The sequence below is a fragment of the Triticum aestivum genome, chromosome 1A (genome assembly GCF_018294505.1).
Source record: "Triticum aestivum cultivar Chinese Spring chromosome 1A, IWGSC CS RefSeq v2.1, whole genome shotgun sequence".
NCBI classification, from domain to species: domain Eukaryota; kingdom Viridiplantae; phylum Streptophyta; class Magnoliopsida; order Poales; family Poaceae; genus Triticum; species Triticum aestivum.
In genome coordinates this window covers 396242799-396264998 of record NC_057794.1, presented here as the reverse complement: position 1 = coordinate 396264998, position 22200 = coordinate 396242799, and the positions used below count along the sequence as shown (strand labels likewise).

At 48.4% G+C, this 22200-nt stretch overlaps 3 protein-coding genes across 4 annotated transcripts; 1 reads left to right on the top strand and 2 right to left on the bottom strand.

The window, feature by feature from the left end:
* Nucleotides 1-299: 299 nt before the first annotated feature.
* Nucleotides 300-1074, bottom strand: LOC123052768 (em protein-like). Its single transcript, XM_044476107.1, has 2 exons — nucleotides 841-1074; nucleotides 300-767 (listed from the first exon to the last, which is right to left on the bottom strand). Exons 1-2 carry the CDS (start codon nucleotides 956-958, stop codon nucleotides 604-606), a joined length of 282 nt encoding a protein of 93 aa, XP_044332042.1. The 5' UTR covers nucleotides 959-1074; the 3' UTR covers nucleotides 300-603.
* Nucleotides 1075-15975: 14901 nt separating this feature from the next.
* On the top strand, nucleotides 15976-20363 carry LOC123052748 (MAP7 domain-containing protein 1). Of its 2 annotated transcripts, none has more exons than XM_044476087.1 (6): nucleotides 15976-16377; nucleotides 17710-17836; nucleotides 17931-18144; nucleotides 18258-18522; nucleotides 18626-19372; nucleotides 19921-20363. In XM_044476087.1, the coding sequence occupies exons 1-5, from the start codon at nucleotides 16119-16121 to the stop codon at nucleotides 18736-18738; spliced, it is 978 nt and encodes a 325-aa protein (XP_044332022.1). In that variant the 5' UTR covers nucleotides 15976-16118; the 3' UTR covers nucleotides 18739-19372; nucleotides 19921-20363. The 2 variants fall into 2 exon arrangements, with proteins under 2 accessions (XP_044332022.1, XP_044332015.1); XM_044476080.1 differs by having other exon boundaries at nucleotides 18626-19418.
* Nucleotides 20364-21388: 1025 nt separating this feature from the next.
* LOC123052759 (late embryogenesis abundant protein B19.1A) lies at nucleotides 21389-22177 on the bottom strand. Its single transcript, XM_044476095.1, has 2 exons — nucleotides 21959-22177; nucleotides 21389-21868 (listed from the first exon to the last, which is right to left on the bottom strand). The coding sequence occupies exons 1-2, from the start codon at nucleotides 22074-22076 to the stop codon at nucleotides 21705-21707; spliced, it is 282 nt and encodes a 93-aa protein (XP_044332030.1). The 5' UTR covers nucleotides 22077-22177; the 3' UTR covers nucleotides 21389-21704.
* Between the last annotated feature and the right edge of the window lie 23 nt (nucleotides 22178-22200).

Here is a 22200-nt window from a genome sequence, read left to right as displayed (position 1 = left end):
TCTAAGTTCTAAAATTCAAGAAGGGACTTATTTTTTCCAAAAGATTAGTCTTGTACTTGCAGCAATATTGCCCGTTATGAATGTCTAGGCCTAGGCATTCAAGTGCCGTCCTTATCCGCTGCTACTGCCAGAACACTACCTCCTGCATGCTCACATTCTAACTGGTGGCATTGGCTAGTTTGGTGGCTGGTGATGCGGCACGTAGAGTTCTCGTTCAGGAGAGGTTTTACGGTAAACAATAAAAAACCGGGAACACCAACAATTAGCAAAGCAGAAGTAGCACACTACAAAGCTTCAGATTTCAGCAACGACGACTTACATTACTGGAAACACAAGGATACAGCGGAAAGCTGGTGGGAAGAGAGGCCGGACCAGCCGCCGGAGCCACAACCACACTTCCGACTGACACGGACACACGACTCTGACTGACCATCAGTACCTAGTACGGACTACCGGCTACTATTAACCACCAAGCACACATGATCTAGTACATATGATCTCCTACATGCGTGCACACGTCAGGATCCCTGACCTACATTATTCATCCTGCAAGGTAAACCAACCAACTAAGCAGTCGTCTTGCTTGCTAGGCTAACGGATCATCTAGGACTTGGTCTTGAACTTGGACTCGTCGATGTCGATGCCCTCCCTGGCGGCGCGCTCGCCGCCGGACTCGTCGTTGGTGCTCAGCCCGCCCTTGCGCCCCATCTCGCGGTACCCCTCCTCCCCCATCTGCTCCTTGCGCGTCTGCCCGCCGCGGCTGCGCCCTGCCAACACCGTAGACACGACATGAGTAGCCGAAGCCACCAACACATAAGGTCGACGTGCATTGCTACGTACCTTCGGCGAGGTTCTCCTGCGCCTGGAGGTTGGTGCCGCCGGTACCGCCGGGGACGACGGTCTCGCCCTCGCGGGCCTTGCGGTCCAGCTGCGACCTCTCCTGCTGACCGGAGGCCATCGCTCACTCCTCGCTAGCTACTTCGACCTCAACTGGAAGGGAGCGTGTGTGCTCTACCGCTTCAGCTTGTGCGGTGCTTGTGGTTGCTTGTTTGATGCTGGTGATGGAGGAGGTAGCGACGTCGCCATTTTATAGCCGGCGAGGAGGCGCGTCGCGGGCGCAGGAGACGGCGCGTGTGCGACGACGCGGACGCAAGCCTCTCCTCTTGCTGTCCCTGACGCATTGACACGCGTTGGGCGAGGCACCGGACGGATGCCACGTCCGGGCGTGCTTATCTGACGCAGCCACCGGAATGAGCTAGAGAGCTGAGGAGCCTAGCGTTGTCTTGGCACTGTCGTCCTGTCGGCGCGTAGGATCGTCCCACTACCGTACTTGTCACTACCGTACGTGTGTTCGTCGTCGGCCGGTCGTACAAACCAGACATGGATCGAGCGTCTACTGCTATTTTTTTCAAACAAAAAAGGTTAAACTCTTGCCTCTGCATCATCATAATGTACATAATTATTCTTATTAATTATTAAGCAGAGTTAGAAAAAGACAAACACGGCTTAGTCATTATGAAATGTATAGAACAAACATCTATGACTAATCTGACTTCTTTCAAGAAATAAGCGCTCTCACATCGCTGTGGTCACGTCCGGTGGAAGACAAACAAGACGAGGATTTTCATTCTTGTTGCCAAAACTAACCATTGAAGACTAGCACAATAGCAACAAGGTAACACCTTTGATAAGGTAACAGCGCAAGTTCAACGTTGCTGAGCCTAACCAATGAATGAAGGCCAGAATAGTAGTTTTCACCTTGGATATGAAGTGGTGTTCCAATCATTATTTTGATGACGGACCATCTAGTAGCCACGCCAGTTTATCTGTGCTCCACGCCATTGTTTGTTGTCATCTTTGGCCTGTTGGTTATTGCCATGGCACCGGATGGTTGACGCGCCATCAGGTCCCCCAAAGGTACGTGTGTTTGCTTGGCGGCTTGTCACAAATTCTCTTGCAAGCGTGGGTGAATAAACTCTCCTATCATTTGAAAACCACTGACATATGCTCCCTGTGTGGTCTGGAAAGCGAGGATGAATTCCACGCAATGTGTAAGTGCCCTCATGCAGTCGAGCTTTGGAGGGCGATGACTAAAGATTGGATGCTCCGGGACATTAAGCCGGTGCGGCACACATGCCCGGATGGCTCTTTGCCGTGGTTGAGCTGCTCTCAGGCACATCTCGCATGGCACTCTTGATGACCACGGCAGACCGAGAAAAAGGTAAAATGGTCAAATAGAGTAACATAATATGTTACCATCACATAACGCTTTCTAATGCAAAATAAGTCTACAAAGTAATAAATGAAGGTATCTATGTTACCGCATATATGACACTACCCAATATAAAGATAATAACATAGACTAGTAACATATACTCTCCACTATGACTAGCCTAAGAGCTGGAGAGCGTCTAAGCTGGGGTGGCTCACACTAAACGTGGATGGTGAATAGCACATGCAGGCAATGTAGGCACGTGAATGGTGCTCCGAGACACGAGACAGCTCTGGTAGCATTATTTCCAGCTCGTGTCGACATCTCTTCACACGCGGTAATGCTCTAACTACATAACTCGCGGCGTGCAAGGAGGGAATTGCTCTTGCTTTGGAATGGAGCTCACTTCTGTTCATCGTTGAAACGGATAGTGCTAAAGTTGCTGCAATGATATCCAACCCCTCGGTTGATAGATCACAACTATGATGAGAGGGGAGAGAGAAATTAAGATCCAGCCTACTAAAAGGGGCAATAATCGTGTTAGTCATGAATTAGCTCAGATCGGGAGAGTTAAGATTAAGGCGTCCGTCCGGTTACGGTCCGGTCCTGAGGGAGTCGTAAAACTATGTGCACTGGGTAATCTTGAGCTAAGTTAATTAATACAAAATCCTTCCCCCATGCAAAAAAGATTATTTCCCTAGCGACTAGCCATTGCAACCATAGCGAACATACTTGAAGTCAAACAGTGTTAGACTCTGTATATACAGGCCCCATTTGTAATTATATTGTACATCACTATATAATGAAAAGGTCACTCCACGTTTGGAGGTGTGCCAAAAACCCTAAAACCTTGTCTAATATGGTATCCGACCTAACGATCTAATGTCTTCCGCTCCGCCTCCGCCACCAGCCGCCGCCGCCGCTGCCTCAAGCGCCGCCGGCACCGCGGTTTCCTTCCCCGCCCTTCTGCCGCCGGCCCCCGTTCACATGGATCACTTGTTCCTCCCGCCGTTCCTCGCGCGTCTCCTCAACGTCGGGACTGCGCCCTACACGGCGGACGGATCGCTCGGCCACCTGCAGACCTAATCGGCGGGGTCTCTCTTCGCCGACCCGGTGTCTTCGCTGTACGCCGTCGTCTCCTCTTCATCGCCTGCTGCTTCGGCCCGGTCCCAGCAACTGTCGCCGCCGCCGGCTGCCGTGCACTCCCTTGTGCCTGCGCCGCCACCACCTACCGCGTCACACCCGATGCGTGCGATCGCACCTGCTCCGGTTGCCTCCATCTACACCGCAGTCGGCCCTACTATTGCCGATGCCGCCCATGCCAATCACGGCGGCTACCCACTGTACGCGGCGCCGTACGGCCCGTCGCCACCTGCGCATCCCTCCTATGGTGTGTACCCTGGCCAGGGCGCGTACCCGGCTCCGCCGCCCTATGGGGCGCCCTACCCGTACGGCCCCTCGCACCTGTACGCAACGGTTGCGGCGCAATCTGCACCAATGCCCTCTCCGACGCCATACGTGGGTGCTGAAGCTGCTCTGGCCGCGATCTCCTCGCCGCCGTTTTTATTCTCCCACCTCCTCCTGGTGAAGCTTAAACCGGACAATTATCTATATTGGCGTGCTCAGGTGCTTCCTCTCCTTCGCAGCCATTACTTGGAGGGGTTCCTCAACGGTACACTGCCATGTCCACTGCCATATCATCCGATGTTCCGTGCGTGGATCGCTCAGGACCAAGCCATCCTCTCAGCCATCCAGTCTTCTCTGGGTGAGGGTGTGGCCGGGCTCGTCCTCTTTGCTTCGTCCTCTCATGAGGTGTGGGACATACTGGAGTCGAGTTTCTCGTCTCAGTCTACTGCTCAATCCATGGCCATCCGTGCCAAGCTTGGTGAAACTCGCAAGGACAATGGTACGGTGATCACCTTCTACAACAAGATCAAGAAGTTGGCTGACACTCTTGCTTCCATTGGAGAGCCCCTTCGTGACAGCGAGTTCACATCCTTCATCCTAGCCGGCCTCGACAGCGACTACGACTCGCTTGCCGAGGTGATTAATGAACGCAAGGAGCCTCTTCGTCCTCAGGAACTCTACAGCCGTCTCTTGTCAACGGAGCAACGGCTCAACGCACGCCGCCCCGATGTCTCCATCGACTCCTCCGTCAACGCCGTGTACCACGGCAAAGGCGGTGGCCGTGCCCCTCTGCAGCTTCCTCGGGAGGAGGGGGCAAGTCCGGTGGAGGTGCGTCCTCGGCACAACAGCAGCAGGCCCCGCGTCCTGGTGCCCCGGTAGTCGTCGTTGACGGCCGCGCCTGCGCCTGCTGTACCGCCTGTGGTGCGGCTCAGCCATGTCAGCTCTGTGGCCTGCCTCGCCATGTCGCCTCTCGCTGTCATCGCCGGTTCAAGACGGACTTCCTTGGCCTCGGCAATAATGGCAAGGGCAACGAGCGTCAAGTTAACATGGCGCAACAGGGTCACACCCCTTCTTATCCTATTGATCCTTCTTGGTACATGGATACTGGAGCAACCACGCACGTAACGAACGAGCTGGGCAAGCTAACTGTCCAGCAGCCTTACCGTGGGCATGACAAGGTTCACACGGCTAACGGGGCAGGTATGCACATTTCGCATGTTGGTCAGGCATCACTTCTCACAAACTCCTCTAGGACATTGCATCTTAGAAATGTTCTTCGTGTTCCCACAGTTGCACGTAATTTACTCTCTGTTCCTAAACTTACACATGATAATAATGTTTTCTGTGAGTTTTATCCGTTTCATCTCTTTGTTAAGGATCGTGCTACGAGGAACATACTTCTTAGAGGTCGCTACCGCCATGGTCTCTATGCTCTTGATGCCCCCACCAACGTTCCCGCTCCTGCTGCTGCCTTCCAAGTCTTCAGTGGCGTTCGTGTGTCTCCATCACTATGGCACTCTCGTCTTGGTCACCCAGCATCTCCCATTGTTTGCCATGTCCTCCATCGTCATGAGCTACCGTCCGAGTCTAGTAATAAAGATGCCGCTGTCTGTGATGCCTGCCAGCAAGGCAAGAGTCATCAGTTACCTTTTTCTGTTTCTATACATATAGTCAAAACTCCTCTTGAGCTTGTGTTTTCAGATGTATGGGGTCCTGCCCAGTGGTCCGTTAGTGGGCACGAATATTATGTCAGTTTCATTGATGCTTATAGTCGCTTTACCTGGATTTATCTTCTTAAGCATAAGTCTGATGTGTTTAATGTGTTTTTACAATTTCAAGCACATGTTGAGAGACTCCTAGATCATAAAATCATTCACGTCCAGTCAGACTAGGGGGGGGGGGGTGAATACCGCAACCTCAGTACTTTCTTTGAAAAACTTGGAATTGCTCATCGTGTTTCTTTCCCACATACACATCAGCAGAATGGTTTAGCTGAACGTAAGCACCGTCATATTGTTGAAACTGGGTTAACCTTGCTTGCTCATGCCTCTGTCCCGTTTCGTTTTTGGAGCGATGCTTTTACTACAGCCTGTTTTCTTATAAATAGGCTTCCTTCGCGGCTCCTTCATATGAAAACTCCACTTGAACTCTTGCTTGGTCAGACTCCTGATTACAAGTTTCTTAAAGTGTTCAGTTGTGCGTGTTGGCCGCATCTCCGTCCGTATAATAATCGCAAGCTTGAGTTCCGATCAAAGAAGTGTGTCTTTCTGGGGTATAGTTCTGTTCACAAAGGGTATAAGTGCCTTCATGTCCTGTCTAATCGTGTGTATATCTCCCGCGATGTTGTTTTTGATGAGCATGCTTTTCTCTTTGCTGCTCTTCCCTCACCTGACACAAGCTCGACACCGCCAGTGCACCCATCCACTATATTGCCTGATCAATTTGTAGATGCTGCACATTCGCCCTCTTTGTTGTTTAACCATGGTGCAGGTATTGGGAGATGTGTGCAGCTTGAGCTCCTGGATGAGGTTGACACTCCGGCTCCCTCGTCCCCGACGGCTCCGTCATCACCACCTGCTCAGGTCGATCGGCTGGCTTCGTGCATGTCCCATGCAACGAGCCCGCCTGTGCCCGTGATCGCGGCTGCTGCACCGCGCGTCACCACTCTGGCCCAGCCGCCGCTTCTGCTGACTGGCGCATCGGCCCAGTGAGCCGTCACGTCTGCACCGGCGTCCTCGCCATCGACGCCTGGGCCGTCACCTGCACGGACGCATGGGCCGTCCCCGCCTGGGAGTCCCCCGCCATCAACGCCTGGGCCGTCGTCGCCTGGGAGTTCCGCGTCATCCTCGTTGCCTGTGCGGCACTTGTCCTGCTCGTCTGGATCGGCATCGCCCTCGAGTGGGTCGGCGTCTCCTGCTGTGTCTTCTTCGTCACCGCCACCGACTGCATCAGCCTCTGCCATGACGGATGATGTGTCCCCTTCATCATCCTCACCATCGGTTTCGCCACCTGCTCCGCCCCCGGTGTTGCGTCCTCATACACGCAGCAAAAGTGGGGTGTTTCGTCCTAAGGAACGCAAGGATGGCACGGTGGCCTGGCTTGCGACTTGCATGGCGCAGGTGCAGTCCGACCCTACTGCTGAGCCTCGACATTTTCAGGCTGCCCTGAGTATCCCTCACTGGCGTACTGCGATGGAACAAGAATACCACGCTCTTCTTAAGAATGAAATGTGGCGACTGATTCCTTCAAAGGCTGGTGTCAACATCATTGACTCAAAGTGGGTCTTCAAGGTAAAGAAACATGCTGATGGTTCTATCGAGAGATACAAGGCTCGACTGGTTGCTCGAGGATTCAAACAATGCCTTGGCCTTGATTATGAGGACACCTTCAGTTCAGTGGTCAAACCGACCACGATTCGGCTTCTGCTCTCACTGGCAATTACCCGTGGATGGTCTCTTCGTCAGCTTGATGTTCAGAATGCTTTCCTTCATGGTGTTCTTGAGGAGGAGGTTTATATGTGTCAGCCTCCCGGTTTTGTCGATCCAGCTCGTCCGCAGCATCTCTGTTGTCTTGTTAAGGCACTCTATGGTCTGAAGCAGGCTCCGCGCGCTTGGCATGCGCGTCTTGGCACCACTCTTCGGGCTCATGGATTTGTTCCCTCTCTGGCCGATACCTCGTTATTTCTTCTTCAGCGACCTACAGTTACTATGTATCTACTGGTCTATGTTGACGATATCATCGTGGTCAGTTCCTCAGACTATGCTGGGATCGCTTGGTTTCTGCTTTGAGTGCTGACTTTGCGGTTAAGGATCTTGGGCAGCTTCACTATTTCCTTGGCCTTGAAGTATTGTCTTCTGGTTCTGGCTTGACTCTCACTCAGCAGAAGTATTCTCTTGATATTCTTCGGAAGTCTGGTATGCTCCAGTGCAAGCCAGCTACTACACCTATGTCCTCCACTGACCGCCTATCTGCTCTCGATGGTTCTCTCCTCCCTGCTGATGAGGCTACTGAGTATTGCAGTATTGTTGGTGGCTTGCAGTACTTGACTATCACTCGTCCTGATATCTCCTATGCGGTCAACCGGGTCTGCCAGTTTCTTCATGCTCCTCGAGACTCTCACTGGGCTGCAGTTAAGCGCATTTTGCGTTACATCCGGTCCACTTCTTCTTATGGCTTGCATCTGCAACCGGCCCCCTCTGGCGTTCTCTCTGCGTTCTCTGATGCGGACTGGGCTGGGAGTCCGGATGACAGACGATCCACGGGGGGATATGCAGTCTTCCTTGGTTCGAACTTGATCGCCTGGAGTGCTCGTAAACAAGCAACGGTGTCTCGCAGTAGCACTGAAGCTGAGTACAAAGCAGTTGCAAATGCCACAGCAGAGCTTATTTGGATACAGTTTTTGCTCAAAGAGTCGAAGGTTCCTCAGAAGCAGCCGCCGGTGCTTTGGTGTGATAATATTGGGGCGACGTATTTGTCTTCAAATCCAGTTTTTCATGCTCGCACCAAACACATTGAAGTTGATTACCACTTTGTCAGGGAACGTGTTGCCCAGAAACTGCTTCTTATCAAGTTCATCTCCTCGAAAGATCAACTTGCTGACATCTTCACGAAGCCACTGCCTCTTCCTCAGTTTGAAGGGTGTAGGCGCAATCTCAACCTAGTAAATTCTTTTGAGCACGGTTAAGATTGAGGGAGGGTGTTAGACTCTGTATATACTGGGCCCCACTTGTAATTATGTTGTACATCACTATATAATGAAAAGGTCACCCCACGTTTGGAGGTGTGCCAAAAACCCTAAAACCCTTGTCTAATAAACAGGATGTTTTGGTCGAATAGGCAGATGGTCTACAACTATTGAGAGGAAATGCAGAAGATGACAGTTGTACTTATTAGGGCGTACATGATGTAGACCCGATCGCAGGGACATAGTGCCAGATAATTGTCATCGTAATTTTGGACACAGAACAGAATTATTTTTTTATGCACAATTTTATCATTCTCTCTCTTATTAGTATAAAGGAAGATATGAGTTATTATGTTAAAGTACAATAGTAGTGAGCATGGGTCTAAGCACCCCTCTTATGATGACAATACATATAATTTTTTTGAAATAATAATAATAAGAGAATTTAAATTCTAAGGTTAATAAAACTGGTCAACTGTTCTACTCGTATGTGCTGTTTTTGAGGAATATCAGGGGCACTTTTTTCCTTTGTAGCAATACCTTATTTATCCTAGTTAAGTGGGTGATCCACACTACTTTATTTATCTCAATATGCACACATGCCATCTCATCAAAGAACACCTCTACATGCATGGAAAAACATTTTTCATTATTAATTGATCCACATTGTTTTCATTTACCTCAACATGTACACACGCCACATTTTTCATTATTAGTTGATCCACATTGTTTCTATTTACCTCAACATATACACATGCCATTTCATCAAAGGTACGTCATAACATGCATGGCAAAAAAAGCCCACTATATTATGCTACTTACATCCAATACACAATTTATATAATTATATAATAATCAAATACAATATATAATATATACTTTTGGTTTTAGCCATTTATAACTCAAACTACTCATGCTTTGTACAACCAAATCTCATATAAAATATATTATAACCAATTCCCACAGCAAATATCATCTAGATTAAGGAACTTCACAGACCATTTGTTAATATTTTTTTATTACGTCTTGGTTTTTGTTACTATTCATAAGGGATACGTGTGGACTCTAGTTCCAAAAATTCCAAAAATTCGTGTCCTGCTTTGTTACAACTTACAAGCACGTACGGTGTATTTCATGATGTGTCTGCCTCAATTTCGAGTACTCAATGAGATGCTTCAATAATATCTAGTGCAGAGGTACCATCTCTTACGGAAGGCACTTTCAGTCTCGTCCACGCGTTCAATCTGCATTTTCTTCAGGTTAGATGTCCCAAGAAAAAACCGTCTCGTCCACGCGTTCAGTGTGTATTTTCTTCAGGTTAGATGTCTGAAGCAAAAACCTTCGGAAAAACCTGCTGAGACGAGTATTCGGAGTCCGGTACCTCGAGGACGGCGAGTGAACGTGGTGGCTGCAGCTCCCCCGGTTCGTGCATTAGCGAACTCCCGGACTTTTTTTTTGTGGGGTTAAAATGATTTCATTGCTCAACTGTTGGAATATTCGTTTCTACATAGCAGAGGAACGTCTGCAGGTCCAAAACGCAACCAAACTGCAGTTCGGCCCTCCGATCGTCCGAAAGCAGCAAGTGTGTGGCTAACAACGTTCTGATTCCTACTTACATGAGCAATAGAGATATCCCTTTCACCAAAGAGCCTTTTAATATCCTGAACTATCATTCTATGTGGCGATCTGTCAAGGGTAGGCGACTTGATCAACTGCATCCATGCAGTCCATCTCGATGTCTACCAGGCGAGTAGACCATTGTAGAGCAAGGCTTAATCCCTCCCGACATGCCAACAACTCAGCCTGGAGCGGTCCGGAACAATGCAAGATAGAACGACAAGCGGAGAAGATAATGTTGCCATCATTATCACGTAGGATCATACCGGCTCCTGCTAATCCACCATCGGTATCAACGAACGACCCGTCAACATTCAGCTTCACGCGACCGGCCGGCGGGGCAGACCACTGGACTGTGGCTGCATGTTGCGTTGCTGTATTTATCATTGTAGAACTATACCCAATCGCCGGCGGCACCATCTTCCCTTTGATGATGTTAGTGGTTGGAAAATGATTGATGCATCGAAGAGATTCAGCATAGCTAAATAGAAATCTACAGGAAGCTTCTGGTGTACTATTTCATTACGTACATACCAACTCCTCCACAGCACCATCAACACATGCATGCGATCGTCTTCATTTAGCTTATACAGAAGATCAAAAAGCCACTCAGGGCCTGTATTCCTCATTGAAGCTAAGTGCGTTCCACGAAGCAACAGCCAATGTGCATCTATAGAATGTATGGAACGTATCCTCCGGTTCCATCGCACACAACGGACAAAGGTTAGACACCTCAAGTTTCCGTGATTTTTTATTCACCCAAGTAGCCAGTGAATTTGTGACCAAACGCCATGCAAAGATACGCACCTTTGGTGGAGCAGGGCACCTCCATATAAGTGCCCAAACGGCACGTCGCCCGTCCGGTGCCCTACTCGATGCGACTGTAGTCTGACGGTGAATCTCATCATATGATAGACGATAAGCACTCCGGACTGTGAACGATCCAGAACGCTCGGGCGCCCAAGCGATAATATCTCTGTCCAACCGTGGCACCACCTTGATCTTCATAATTTCCATGACATCTACTGACATGAAATGTTGATTAAGTAGTTGCACGTTCCAATTTCCTCGGTCGTCCAGGAGCTCGCTAACACGCCGAAGGCGGCAGCGCCCCTTGGGTGATATTGGCAACCTCGCAAGTGGATGTGGTATCCACTGGTCACGCCAAATACGTACAGAAGCTCCATCACCAATGCGCCAAATTAGACCTTTCTTGAGAAGCTCAAGACCGTGGACAATAGACTGCCACGTCTGGGATGAGTTGTCCGAAAAGACCGTATCTTCCAGACGTCCCGCCGGGTAATATCTTGCTTTGAGCACCTGAGCATATAAACTGTCAGGGTAAGCAATAAGACGCCAAGCTTGTCTAGCCAAAAGTGCCTGATTGAAGAGTCTGAAATCACGGAACCCCATGCCGCCTTGCACTTTCGGTTTAATCAATGTATCCCATGCATGCCAATGTGTCTTCCTCTTCCCCTCCTTGGCCCCCCACCAAAAATTGCGTACCATGCGAGTAAGATCATCACAAACACTCTGGGGCAAACGAAAAATCCCCATGATATATGTAGGTAGGGACTGTGCAACCGCCTTAATGAAAATTTCTTTGCCCCCTTATGACGGCGCTTCTCCCCACTGTAAGATACGCTTAGTAAGTTGCTCTTGTAGATTTTGAAACTTGCTCTTCGACATTCTACCAGATGGTGTGGGGAGACTGAGATACTTATCGTCAAATCCCACCGTCTGAACCTGCAAGGTATGCACAACCTCATGCTTGTCGTTGTCACCACAACATGGGCCAAATAAAATAGAACATTTTGCCGGGTTAATGAATTGTCCCGTGATGCGCTCATAAATAGCCAGTGCATCTCCCACCTGGGTAGCTTCTTCCTGAGTAGCACGGAAAAACATTAATGTGTCGTCTGCGAATAGGAGGTGTGAGATACCTGGCGCCCTTGGACACACATGAATAGGAGAAATCCTTCCTTGTCTGACCTTCTGTTTCAAAATAGCATCAAGTCCATCAGCTATGAACAAAAACAAAAACGGGGATAGAGGGTCACCCTGCCTAAGTCCACGCGACGGTGCGAACGAATCTGAGATAGCTCCATTTAGTTTAACGCTATATCTCACCGAGGTTACACACGCCATAATCCACTGTATCCACCGGTGATGAAAACCCAACTATTGCATCATTCGCTCCAGGAAATTCCAGTCTACCCTGTCATATGCCTTTGATAGGTCCAGCTTGTAAGCACAAAAACTATTCTCCTGATTCCTTTCCTGTTTGATTGTATGCATACACTCAAAAGCTATGAAAGCATTATCTGTAATAAGTCTACCAGGGATGAAGGCGCTCTGCTCAGGAGCAACAATAACATCAAGGAGAGGTCTCAAACGATTTACCAGACACTTGGAGATGACCTTGTAAACTACGCTACATAGACTGATTGGTCTGAACTCATTTAGCTTCTTTGGATTCGCAACCTTAGGAATAAGCACAATAGTAGTTGAGTTTACCTCATCCGGCATGTGTCCAGTCTCAAAGAACAACCTGACAGCCACCATTACATCCTCTTTCATTAAAGCCCAATTCCGCTGAAAAAATCAAGCTGGAAATCCGTCTGGACCTGGGGTTTTTAGTGGCCCAATCTGGAACAACGCATCGCCTATTTCCTTATCTGTGAATGGAGCACAAAGAGCAGTATTCATATCATCCGTTATTTTAGCTTGGAATAGATTCACTACTTCTTCTGGGTTGACGTTCGGATCAACTGTAAATACTTGCATAAAATGGGTACGGGCCATATCCAACATCACGTTTTTATTAGTTTGCCAAACATCATTAGCATCCAATAGTCCTCATACTGCATTCTTTCTGGCTCGCCACACCGCTTTTCTGTGAAAAAACTTAGTGTTCCTGCCCCCCTCCTTGAGCCAAGCAATGCGCGAGCGCTGTAACGACAACATCTCCTCCCTAAATAAAAGTTCATTCATTTCGTCCATGTGCTTCCTAATATCTGCCCTGTCCGCATTCATAAGCATCAGTTCCTCCAATCTTGATCTAGATTTCTCAAGTTGTCTTGTAACATTCCCAAATTTTTTAGTACTCCAAGTATGCAACTTACCCATCACCTGGCCGAGAGCCTTTTGAACATCACTTAAGTTTCTTTTAGTTCCTGCTGCACCCCATGCTTCCGCCACTACCTCATTAAGAGCATGATCTCTTTCCCACATCAATTCATAACGGCGACATCGGCCCGGCCGAGGGGCCGTATCCAAAATACATGAGACCAACACTGGACAATGGTCTGACGCCAGTGAGACCAGGTGACGTACAACAGCATCAGCAAACATATCCCTCCAAGTATTAGTGGCCACTGCTCTGTCCAATCTCACCTGAACATTGGCTCTACCACCCCGCCTATTATCATAGGTAAAGGGATAACCCATGAAGCCCATATCAATCAGCGCACATGTTTCCAAAGCATCTCTGAAACTCAACATCTGACCCGGTGCCCTTGGTGTTTCTGACATGTGTTCATAATCCCACATAGCTTCATTAAAGTCGCCAACTAACATCCATGAAAGTGTACTGTGTCTTGACAACCTCCTCAAAGAGTCCCACATAAAATGTCTATTTTCCACTCGTGGCTCGCCAGACACAAAGGTGACACACCACAAAGGATCATCAGGTGACAAGCGGACATAAGCATCAATCCATCTATTTTTAGCCTCTTGAACAACCAGGGATACAAACTCGTGCCAAAATAAAGCTAGACCACCACTACGACCATCACTACTAACTCCTTCAAAACCAACTAAGCCTAAACGATTACGAAGACGATACATCTTTTCTTTTGGTTGTCTAGTTTCACACAGAAAGACCACTTTTGGGGAATGAGCACCCACAAGTGCTACAAGATCACGAACTGTGCGAAGGTTCCCCGCCCCTCAACAGTTCCAACTTAAGCAATTCATTGCGTCTGACGGGGCGCTAAAGGCCCCGTCAGATCACTGGCGGCCCCTAGCTAGGCCAGCTGCCTCCATGTCCACCTCACTCCCTTTGCTGGTTACTTCCTCCTCTTGCTGTTGACCTTCAATTTTCCCTTTCTTCAGACTACCTCCTGTTGGAACATCAACGAACGGCACCATAGCTTTGTCAAGTTGCGCATCCTGCCCATAACCAAACAATCCTGCAACATGACGTTTTCCCAAGATGGAATCATTGTATACCATCAAGTCCACCGCTGTACCAAAAGATTTATCCAAAAAATCAACACCCCGTAATGTTGGATTCATGACATCCGAAGTAGGTTCTTTTTCCTTGATAACTAGAGTGCCTGGCGTCCTTGCTGCCACAACTTTCTTACCAGTACTTCTCTTCTTGTGAGATTTGGGTTGTAGTTCAGTCTGTTTGTACATAGCTTTTGCTTCAAAATGAATCTTTATCCGGTGAGATTGACTGCACTCTGGTTTCTCTTTGGCCAGCCTCAGACGGAGCGCCTCCACCTCATCTGCAAGCTGAATAACAGCCGCCGTCTCACCTGATCCTTCTCTGTTCTCAAACCCATCATGGGCATCAACCCTATCTGGTATAAATGGATTATGTCTAGACTCACTTCTCGCTGAAGAAGAAGCGGATTGCCGTGTAGTAGAACCAGCACGGCCCAAGGAAAAGTCCAACACACGGCGCGCCCTTGGCTGGCCCGGCGACGCTGTATATGCTGGTCTTTGCTCATACTTCTTAAACGGGGAACAACGGAGCGTGGAATCATAGGCTTTAGATGGCAGCCCAAGCCTCTTCTTCTCACTCACATCTTCATCATGGCCTAGAAAACCACAGAAGAAACAGAAGTGTGGTACACGCTCTTACTTCAGTTTAAAAGTAGATCGTTTTGTTACTCCTCTGACAGTATATTCTAGTAACCTCCTTCTGCAACCTCCTGTTATATGGCAGCTTAACTCTGATCCTCAAAAATTCGCTAGTGCCATGTCCAACTTCCGGAGCATCAACCTCCAACACCTCTCCCAGGGTGCCACCCAAGGCGTTCCCATATGGCCTGGTTTGTTTATTCCAAGGCACATCAAAGACACGCACCCACACATAGACTGAATCCATTAGAGCATCTCCAACTGGCGCCGGTCACGCCGCGCGCAAAAAACACATATGCGGCGCGCGCATCGGCTGGTTTGGCGCGGTGCGCAACGCTGGCTCCAGCGGCCGCGCTAAAATGCAGCGCGCGCGCGTCGCTCCAGCAGCGCGCCAAAATGTAGCGCGCGCGACCCGCCGGTGCATTGCATATGGCATTTTTCAACACAAAATGATGAACATTTTCAACACAATAGAAATTTCACACAAACAAATTGATGAAGTTCATGCCCACAAGTTTAAAATCATGCCCACAAGTTCATCCAACCAAGTTTAAAATCTTTGGCTGCGCCGCATTGGGGAGCTTTGAGGAGGAGGGGGCGGCGGCTCGGGCCGGTGCCGGCGCGACGCCACCCGCCGCCGAGGTCATCCGCGGCGGCATGAAGAGGAGCCCCGGCGGCGGCGAGGCCAACGCCACCCGGGCTAGGGTTTGTGGCGGTGGCGGCGGCGGGGGCGAGGGGGTCGCGGCTAAGGACGGGGTGAGCGAGGTGCCGGCGCGTGCGTCCATGGGTGCGGGTCGCCGGCGCCGGCGCGCGCGGGGCTTTGGAGGGGGAGAAGAAGAGCGCGCAGCGCGAGCGTCGAGTGTGCCGCGCGCGGAAGCGGGGCCGCAAATACACCACGTGATGAACCGCATCCACGCGCGCCCAACTGCTTATACCGCGCGCGCGGTTATTGCGCGCCCGCTGGAGCCATCCGCCGGGTTGCGCGGGGGGATTTTGCGGCACGGCGCCTGTTGGAGATGCTCTTATAGTTTCAGACGGATGAGCATCTTCTACAAACGGAGCCACCAACAAAGTCAGGATGTAAGTGGCGCTGGGTCCCATTAGTCCCACATATGCCATCCACAAAAAAAGGTTATGTGGCATTTGTGGACACCCAGAAAAATTAAACGGCGCAAGTGGATAGCCCAGAAAAGCCTATCGAGCCAGCGGTAGTCCACAATCCCCCCTTCGCGTCCTTCCCCAGTCACCCCATGCCCTAGGCTAGGGCGCCCTCGCCGCCATCTCCACCGCACCAGTGGTGCGGCACCACCTCCCGCTTCCAATCCCATGGAGCCACCGTCGCTGTCGTGTTTCTCGAAGAGGCCGTCGTCCAAGGACATCGCCGGCGACCGAGCCAAGCCTTGCGAGGATGACTCCTCTGCTCTCTCCCCTATCCTGCCGACGCCCTCTTCAGCTCCTGCTCCTCCGCCGCCATCAAAGGGGATAGCCGGGGACCAAGCCGAGCCCTGCGTGGCTGCTCCCTCCCCAATCCCGGTGATGGCCTCTTCGGCCCCTGCTCCCCCGCCTCCTCCTATTCTACCCCAAGGTATGCAAAATCCCCCCTCCTCCTATTCTACCCCAAGGGGCCAGGCATGTCTTCTTCAATTGCTTGATGTGAATCAGCTACACCAGTTGTGATCCATGTTTTGTTGTGCATCAGCTATACTGAATGTGAGTAGCCTGTTAGATATTACTATTATGTGTGGATGTGAGTAGCTTGCTGAATCTATAGACGATGAGCTTCTCTACAATTTATTGTGAATCCGCCGTCCGGCATTTGTTAGGTACTTGAGATAGTACTTGGTCCACTCCCTTGTGGCCGCAACTTTGTTAATTGATATATTGTTATGAACTGTAAATTAATATCCACATGCCAATGTGATACGTATTGTATAACTTGTTTAGAATTCAGAGGGATGTTTTTACAGGTGCAATGCTCTTGCAACTAGTTTCGTACGAATCTCTTGCTCTCGTGGTCAGAATTAGAATCTCTCTGTATATCAGAGGAACAGCACAATTAAAGACTATTTAGTGGTACTTAGTTAAGATCGAAGGACCAAAAGATCCTAGTACAGATGCGGACAGTGCCAAGCTATGCACTACTCTAATTTGGCTGTGTAGTGATGAGTGGGCAATGCAAACACGACTATACACGTACTACTCCAAGTGGCGAATTAGATGGTTCTTGGTTATCTTTGCCCGATACTACTGTACAATCTTCTAGTAGATTAGCATTCGTTACTTACTGCTGTCCATATATTTCTCGATTATGGGGACCAAGGCAGGGGGGTGTGGTGGTCATTGACTTTATCAAGAGTGTACAGGCAAGTACATTACAGGGTATTTCCATATAGCATGCGGATTCTGGCGATCATTTGATGATTTGAATGAAAGCTTCCTCACGCTGCCACAGGTATCCCGATGCATGTTTTTGCAGAACAATCAATGCATGAACCGAGAAATTATTTGGAGTAGGTAGAATGGTCTATAAAAAGGAATTAGTCAGAGGAGCAGCTAGCAAAACGTCGTTGTGATTCGTACGAAACTAGTTGCAAGAGCATTGCACCTGTAAAAACATCCCTCTAAATTCTAAACAAGTTGTACAATACATATCACACTGGCATGTGAATATTAATTGTAATCATTCTTGTATTTCCAGATATTAATTGTAAAAATATCAAAGTATATCTTGCTCTGGCGGTCAGAATTAGAATGTCTCTGTAACTACTCGCTATAGGAGTTCGGTGTATGCTAAATTTGTGTGTTAATGGTGAAATCTTGTATTGTGTCTGAAGAAAGCAAATAGAACAATTCTACGGTTGCGTCCATTTGTTCTGATTGCTAGTTAAATTTAGCATTCATTGGACATTCAATGCAGATTTGATGGAAGTTACCATGGGTGATGTCGATGACCAAATGGTGTTGACGATCGACAAGCAAGCTGAAAAGTGGGAAGCCATGGAGCAGGAACAACATGTGTGGAATGCTATCGATGAGGAACGGAAGTAAGTATCCGGCCCTCATGTGTTTCCCCGTGACATTACTTGTATTCTTTGATATTTTTTTTGACCTCCTGTGTTTGCGTTACTGATTAGAAAGGCGGAAGGAAAAACGAAGGCATAAGACGAGAAAGAAAAGCCTGGAAGAGAAGAGGAAAGAGAAGAGGAAAGAGAAGAGGAAGAAGCAAGAGAAGAAGAGGAAAAACCAGGAGGAGGAGTTGCAGGAGGAGGAGGAGTTGCAGGGGAAGAGGAAACATGCTCGTTCAATGAACTGTTCTGAATTTGTTCAAGGAGCTACAACAGAGGAGCTACAGGTCATTTTTCTTGCCAGATTTCTCTATTAAACCTCACTCTAAACCACAAATCTGCTTTTATACCTTCTTGAAATTGATAGCATGTTCTGAACTTTCTGTGTTTTGTTATCTAGAGACGAGATTCTCCACCTATGACACATAGTCAAAGAGCGACAAGATCACCATTGGTAAGGTCACCGGTGGCGAGCACGTGGAGATCTTCCCTTGGTCTTCTAGCAAGAGTTGCATCCTCAAAAAGGGGCAGGTCTCCCTCAACGAGGATTGCAAGTTCCCCATTGGAGGAGAGGGCAAATTCGTCCGCGAGATCACCATCTATCTTAGGATCCCCTTCTCCAGTGACTACTCCATTTGGAGGCTCAAAAATTAATCATCCACATGGTGAGTTGGCTTTGTTTTTTCTCTTTTGTAATTACACTTGTATGTAGTTACAAGTTTAAAATGTTCTTGTGAGTTGACATTTTATTTGCTTGCCAATTAACAGTCTGCAAGACAAGAAGGCTAACTTCTGCTGTTTGGAGGGATTTCAAACCAATGTACTTTCTGGTTCAAGTTATTCTACCTCAAATTTGTACTTTCATCAAATCTGGAATGTGAGGTTATTGCTGCGGAAGGAAGCTTCAACAAAGGATGAAGTCGTTCGAGCAATGGTTGGAGAGATGCAAAAAAAGTTTGATAAGTATTGGATGGAATCATATTTGCCAAACTGTATTCCTGTGATCCTTGGTCCACGATTTAAACTTTGCTTCATCGAGTTTCGACTAAAACAAGCTTTTGGTCCAGATGTAGAAAGACTCTTGCTTACAGTGAAAGAAGTTCTTGACAACCTTTTCGAAGAATATTCTTCACAAATGACGGATGCATTGGATGAGTCAGCACCCCGACAAAATTTGATGAGGTTGTGAATGAAGAGAATGATCCGTTGGCGGATTGGGACCAACACTTGAATAAGAAGCAACGCCAATCTACTAGTGAGCTTGCCAGATACTTAGAAGAAGACACATTCACTCGCACGGAGGATTCAACATTCTTCAATGGTGGCATCTTCACTCGTCTAAGTATCCCATCCTTTCTTGTATAGCTTGTGATGTTCTTGTTGTACAAGCTTCCGTCGTATCGTCAGAGTCGGCTTTCAATACCGGAAAGCGTTTGATCAGCGATTACAGAAGTAGATTGTGCAGCGAGACAGTGGAAGCCTTAATCTGCCTTCAAGATTGGTTTAGATGTAATGGTAAGCATGCCAATACTCCTGATCAAGGTCACTACTATTAACTGAGGTATGTGTGCACTACATAATATTGCTAATCAATTGTTCAATTGTAGCAAGCTTTGGGTAAATTTGGGGAGCATTTGAGTTAAATCTGGTTTCTTTTACGTCCATAGTTTCGAGTTGCGCTCTGAGTATAAATTGTGTATGCTGCTAACTTGTATGTATTTATCATCCTTGCAATTATGCTATCAAGATCTGGTCGCAATAATACTCATTAAGGACTCTTATTGGTTAGAATATTAATTTAAGATCATTGCCTATTGTGAATTTGTTGCTAGCTATCTGCATTTTTTAAAGATTGTGGTGCTAGCTATATGCACTTTTTATTCTTGATGGTTTTGCTTCCCTCCTCGACAATGTTGATTAACAATCATTTTAGGGAAGGGAAATACACACTGGTGTATGCTTATGATTTAAGGAACCCTGCTTACTTCTTATCCTTGTTTCTTTTTCATGTAGATAGTACTGTATATCTTATATAACTTATTAATAAACTTGAATGACCGCAGGTTGAGATGTTTCTGGAGAAAAAATCAGTTGAGTGGACCGAAGATGAGGCCAATCCTGGGACCATTCTGATTCCGATTAATCACGTGAAAGACCAGTGAGCATAGCTTTGTGAAAGCTGACAGAAAAATGGAAGATGCTCTTAGCTGATAGTTTTATCATTTGGTGCCGTTTTGAGTCTAGGACTCTAGGTGCTTTCTGTTAATTTTGGGATATGAAGGATGGGAAGTGTATTACATATTCCTTTTTGTTCACATACAGAAAATATTTCTGCTGCTTTGATAGGTGTTTTTAGTTAAGTTGCCGTTGCTTTGTGGATTTTGTTATTCTAGAGGCGACTACTAAATGAAGCTCGAACTCACTAGTGATAATTAGTAGCGATCATTATGTCAATGTGGGCTAATATTATCCATTTTCACTTTGTATCTACTGCCATTTGTTTTTGTCATACTTTTTTACATATGTATGTCAATGTGGGCTAATATTATCCATTCTCACTTTGTATCTACTGCCATTTGTTTTTGTCATACTTTTTGTACATATGTATATACTTCCAGACGCCACATGCTTTGTATGTCAGTGTGGAAGTTCCAGTGATCTTTTGTATATTGCGGCAGTATGTGGACGCCACATGCCCCGCATGAAAATTAACTGGGCTCCCACGTAATCCCACATAAAAAGTTGTGGCCAGTGCGGGCAGTCCCACAACCTCAGCGGACTGACCATTTACATCCTGACAACAAAGCATCTCCATCATATATCCATGGCCCTCCCCTAGCAACGAATCTGTAGTCTCCTTCAGAGAAAAAAGACCACAAAGTAATTTTTCTGTACGGGCTTAAACTCAACTCCTGTACGTAGCTGCCAAATTTTCTCAAAGTGATCCGACAGCGTCTTCGCGCTTGGCCGTTTCTGTGATCTGTATAGGCTCATCAGCTTCCAACCCGGCTCGATGTTTTCATCCTCCTCCTCAAAGTCCACTGCAACAAAGGCAACGTCGTCCATGTTCGCTTCATCCCCGATGTGCGCATCCTCTCCAACTGGTAGACCATCTTCCTCCGACAGTCCATTGCCATTGCTTGGAACCGCCCTCTGAAAACCTGCAAAATTCCCAGATGGCCTGAAGTCCACGATCGCGCCGCCGTTGGAAAGCTTCGGGTGGGCAGGATCCTCAACGGCTCCCCCTTGATCACCCCCACTACCAACAGCAAGCGATAACCGCGACATGACAGGCAGGGATCGGAAACGCTCGGACTTGATCAAGTGCTCCCCGCATCTGGGTCATGTCTGAGAGATCGATCGTTCTGCTCTGGTATTTCATCTTTCGTGTCAAATGTATAGACGCAGGTGCGGAGCAAAGCCATGAAGGTACACGTTCATGCATGGTTTGGCAGTCAGCGACTGCTCATGGTGTTCTGAGCCGGTGATAGCTCTACGAGCAACAAGGTCTACACCCAGTAGCACCAGGAATCAACACAGATCAGACGAGACAAGACATATTTGAGCAAGACGACATACATTACTGAAGAAGCAAGGATACAGTGGACACTGTAGACACTCCTGGGCCCAGAGGCAGACCAGCCACCTGACCAAGCCACAGCTTCCGACTTGACCTGACGCTACTCACCGTAGAGTAGCTACGGACTACCGGTTACGAAGCACACATGATGATACTACGTACGATCGCCTACGTGCGCCTGAACTACATTATTCGGTACGTGGACGCTAGGGCAAACCAACAGCCGACCTAAGCAGAGTCATCTTGCTTGCTAGGCTAACGGATCATCTAGGACTTGGTCTTGAACTTGGACTCGTCGATGTCGATGCCCTCCCTGGCCGCGCGCTCGCCGCCGGACTCGTCGTTGGTGCTCAGCCCGCCCTTGCGACCCATCTCGCTGTACCCCTCCTCCCCCATCTGCTCCCTGCGAGTCTGCCCGCCACGGCTGCGCCCTGCACAAATACAGCAATACTAGCAATCAGTATTGGAAGCCACAGATCGCTCGAGTATAGTACAACGACATTTCTCACGCATGCACGTACCTTCGGCGAGGTTCTGCTGCGCCTCGAGGGACTTCCCGCCGGTGCCGCCGGGGACGACGGTCTCGCCCTCGCGGGCCTTGCGGTCCAGCTGCGACCTCTCCTGCTGGCCGGAAGCCATTGCTCTCTCTGCCTTGCTACCACAACCTCAGCTGGGAAACGTTGTGTGACTGCTTGTAAGGTGTTGGTGATTGCCTGATGCTGATGAAGGATGAGGGCATGAGGCACCGGCGTGGCCCTTTTAT

Excerpts from the sequence above, each read along its gene's own strand:
- LOC123052748 (XM_044476087.1), top strand. The coding sequence starts at position 16,119 with ATGGAGCCACCGTCGCTGTCGTGTTTCTCGAAGAGGCCGTCGTCCAAG. Across the intron at positions 16,378-17,709 it reads TCCTCCTATTCTACCCCAAG|ATTTGATGGAAGTTACCATG; the intron begins GTATGCAAAATC and ends CATTCAATGCAG. Across the intron at positions 18,145-18,257 it reads CTACAACAGAGGAGCTACAG|AGACGAGATTCTCCACCTAT; the intron begins GTCATTTTTCTT and ends TTTGTTATCTAG.
- LOC123052768 (XM_044476107.1), bottom strand. The coding sequence starts at position 958 with ATGGCCTCCGGTCAGCAGGAGAGGTCGCAGCTGGACCGCAAGGCCCGC. Across the intron at positions 768-840 it reads GCAGGAGAACCTCGCCGAAG|GGCGCAGCCGCGGCGGGCAG; the intron begins GTACGTAGCAAT and ends CGGTGTTGGCAG.
- LOC123052759 (XM_044476095.1), bottom strand. The coding sequence starts at position 22,076 with ATGGCTTCCGGCCAGCAGGAGAGGTCGCAGCTGGACCGCAAGGCCCGC. Across the intron at positions 21,869-21,958 it reads GCAGCAGAACCTCGCCGAAG|GGCGCAGCCGTGGCGGGCAG; the intron begins GTACGTGCATGC and ends GTATTTGTGCAG.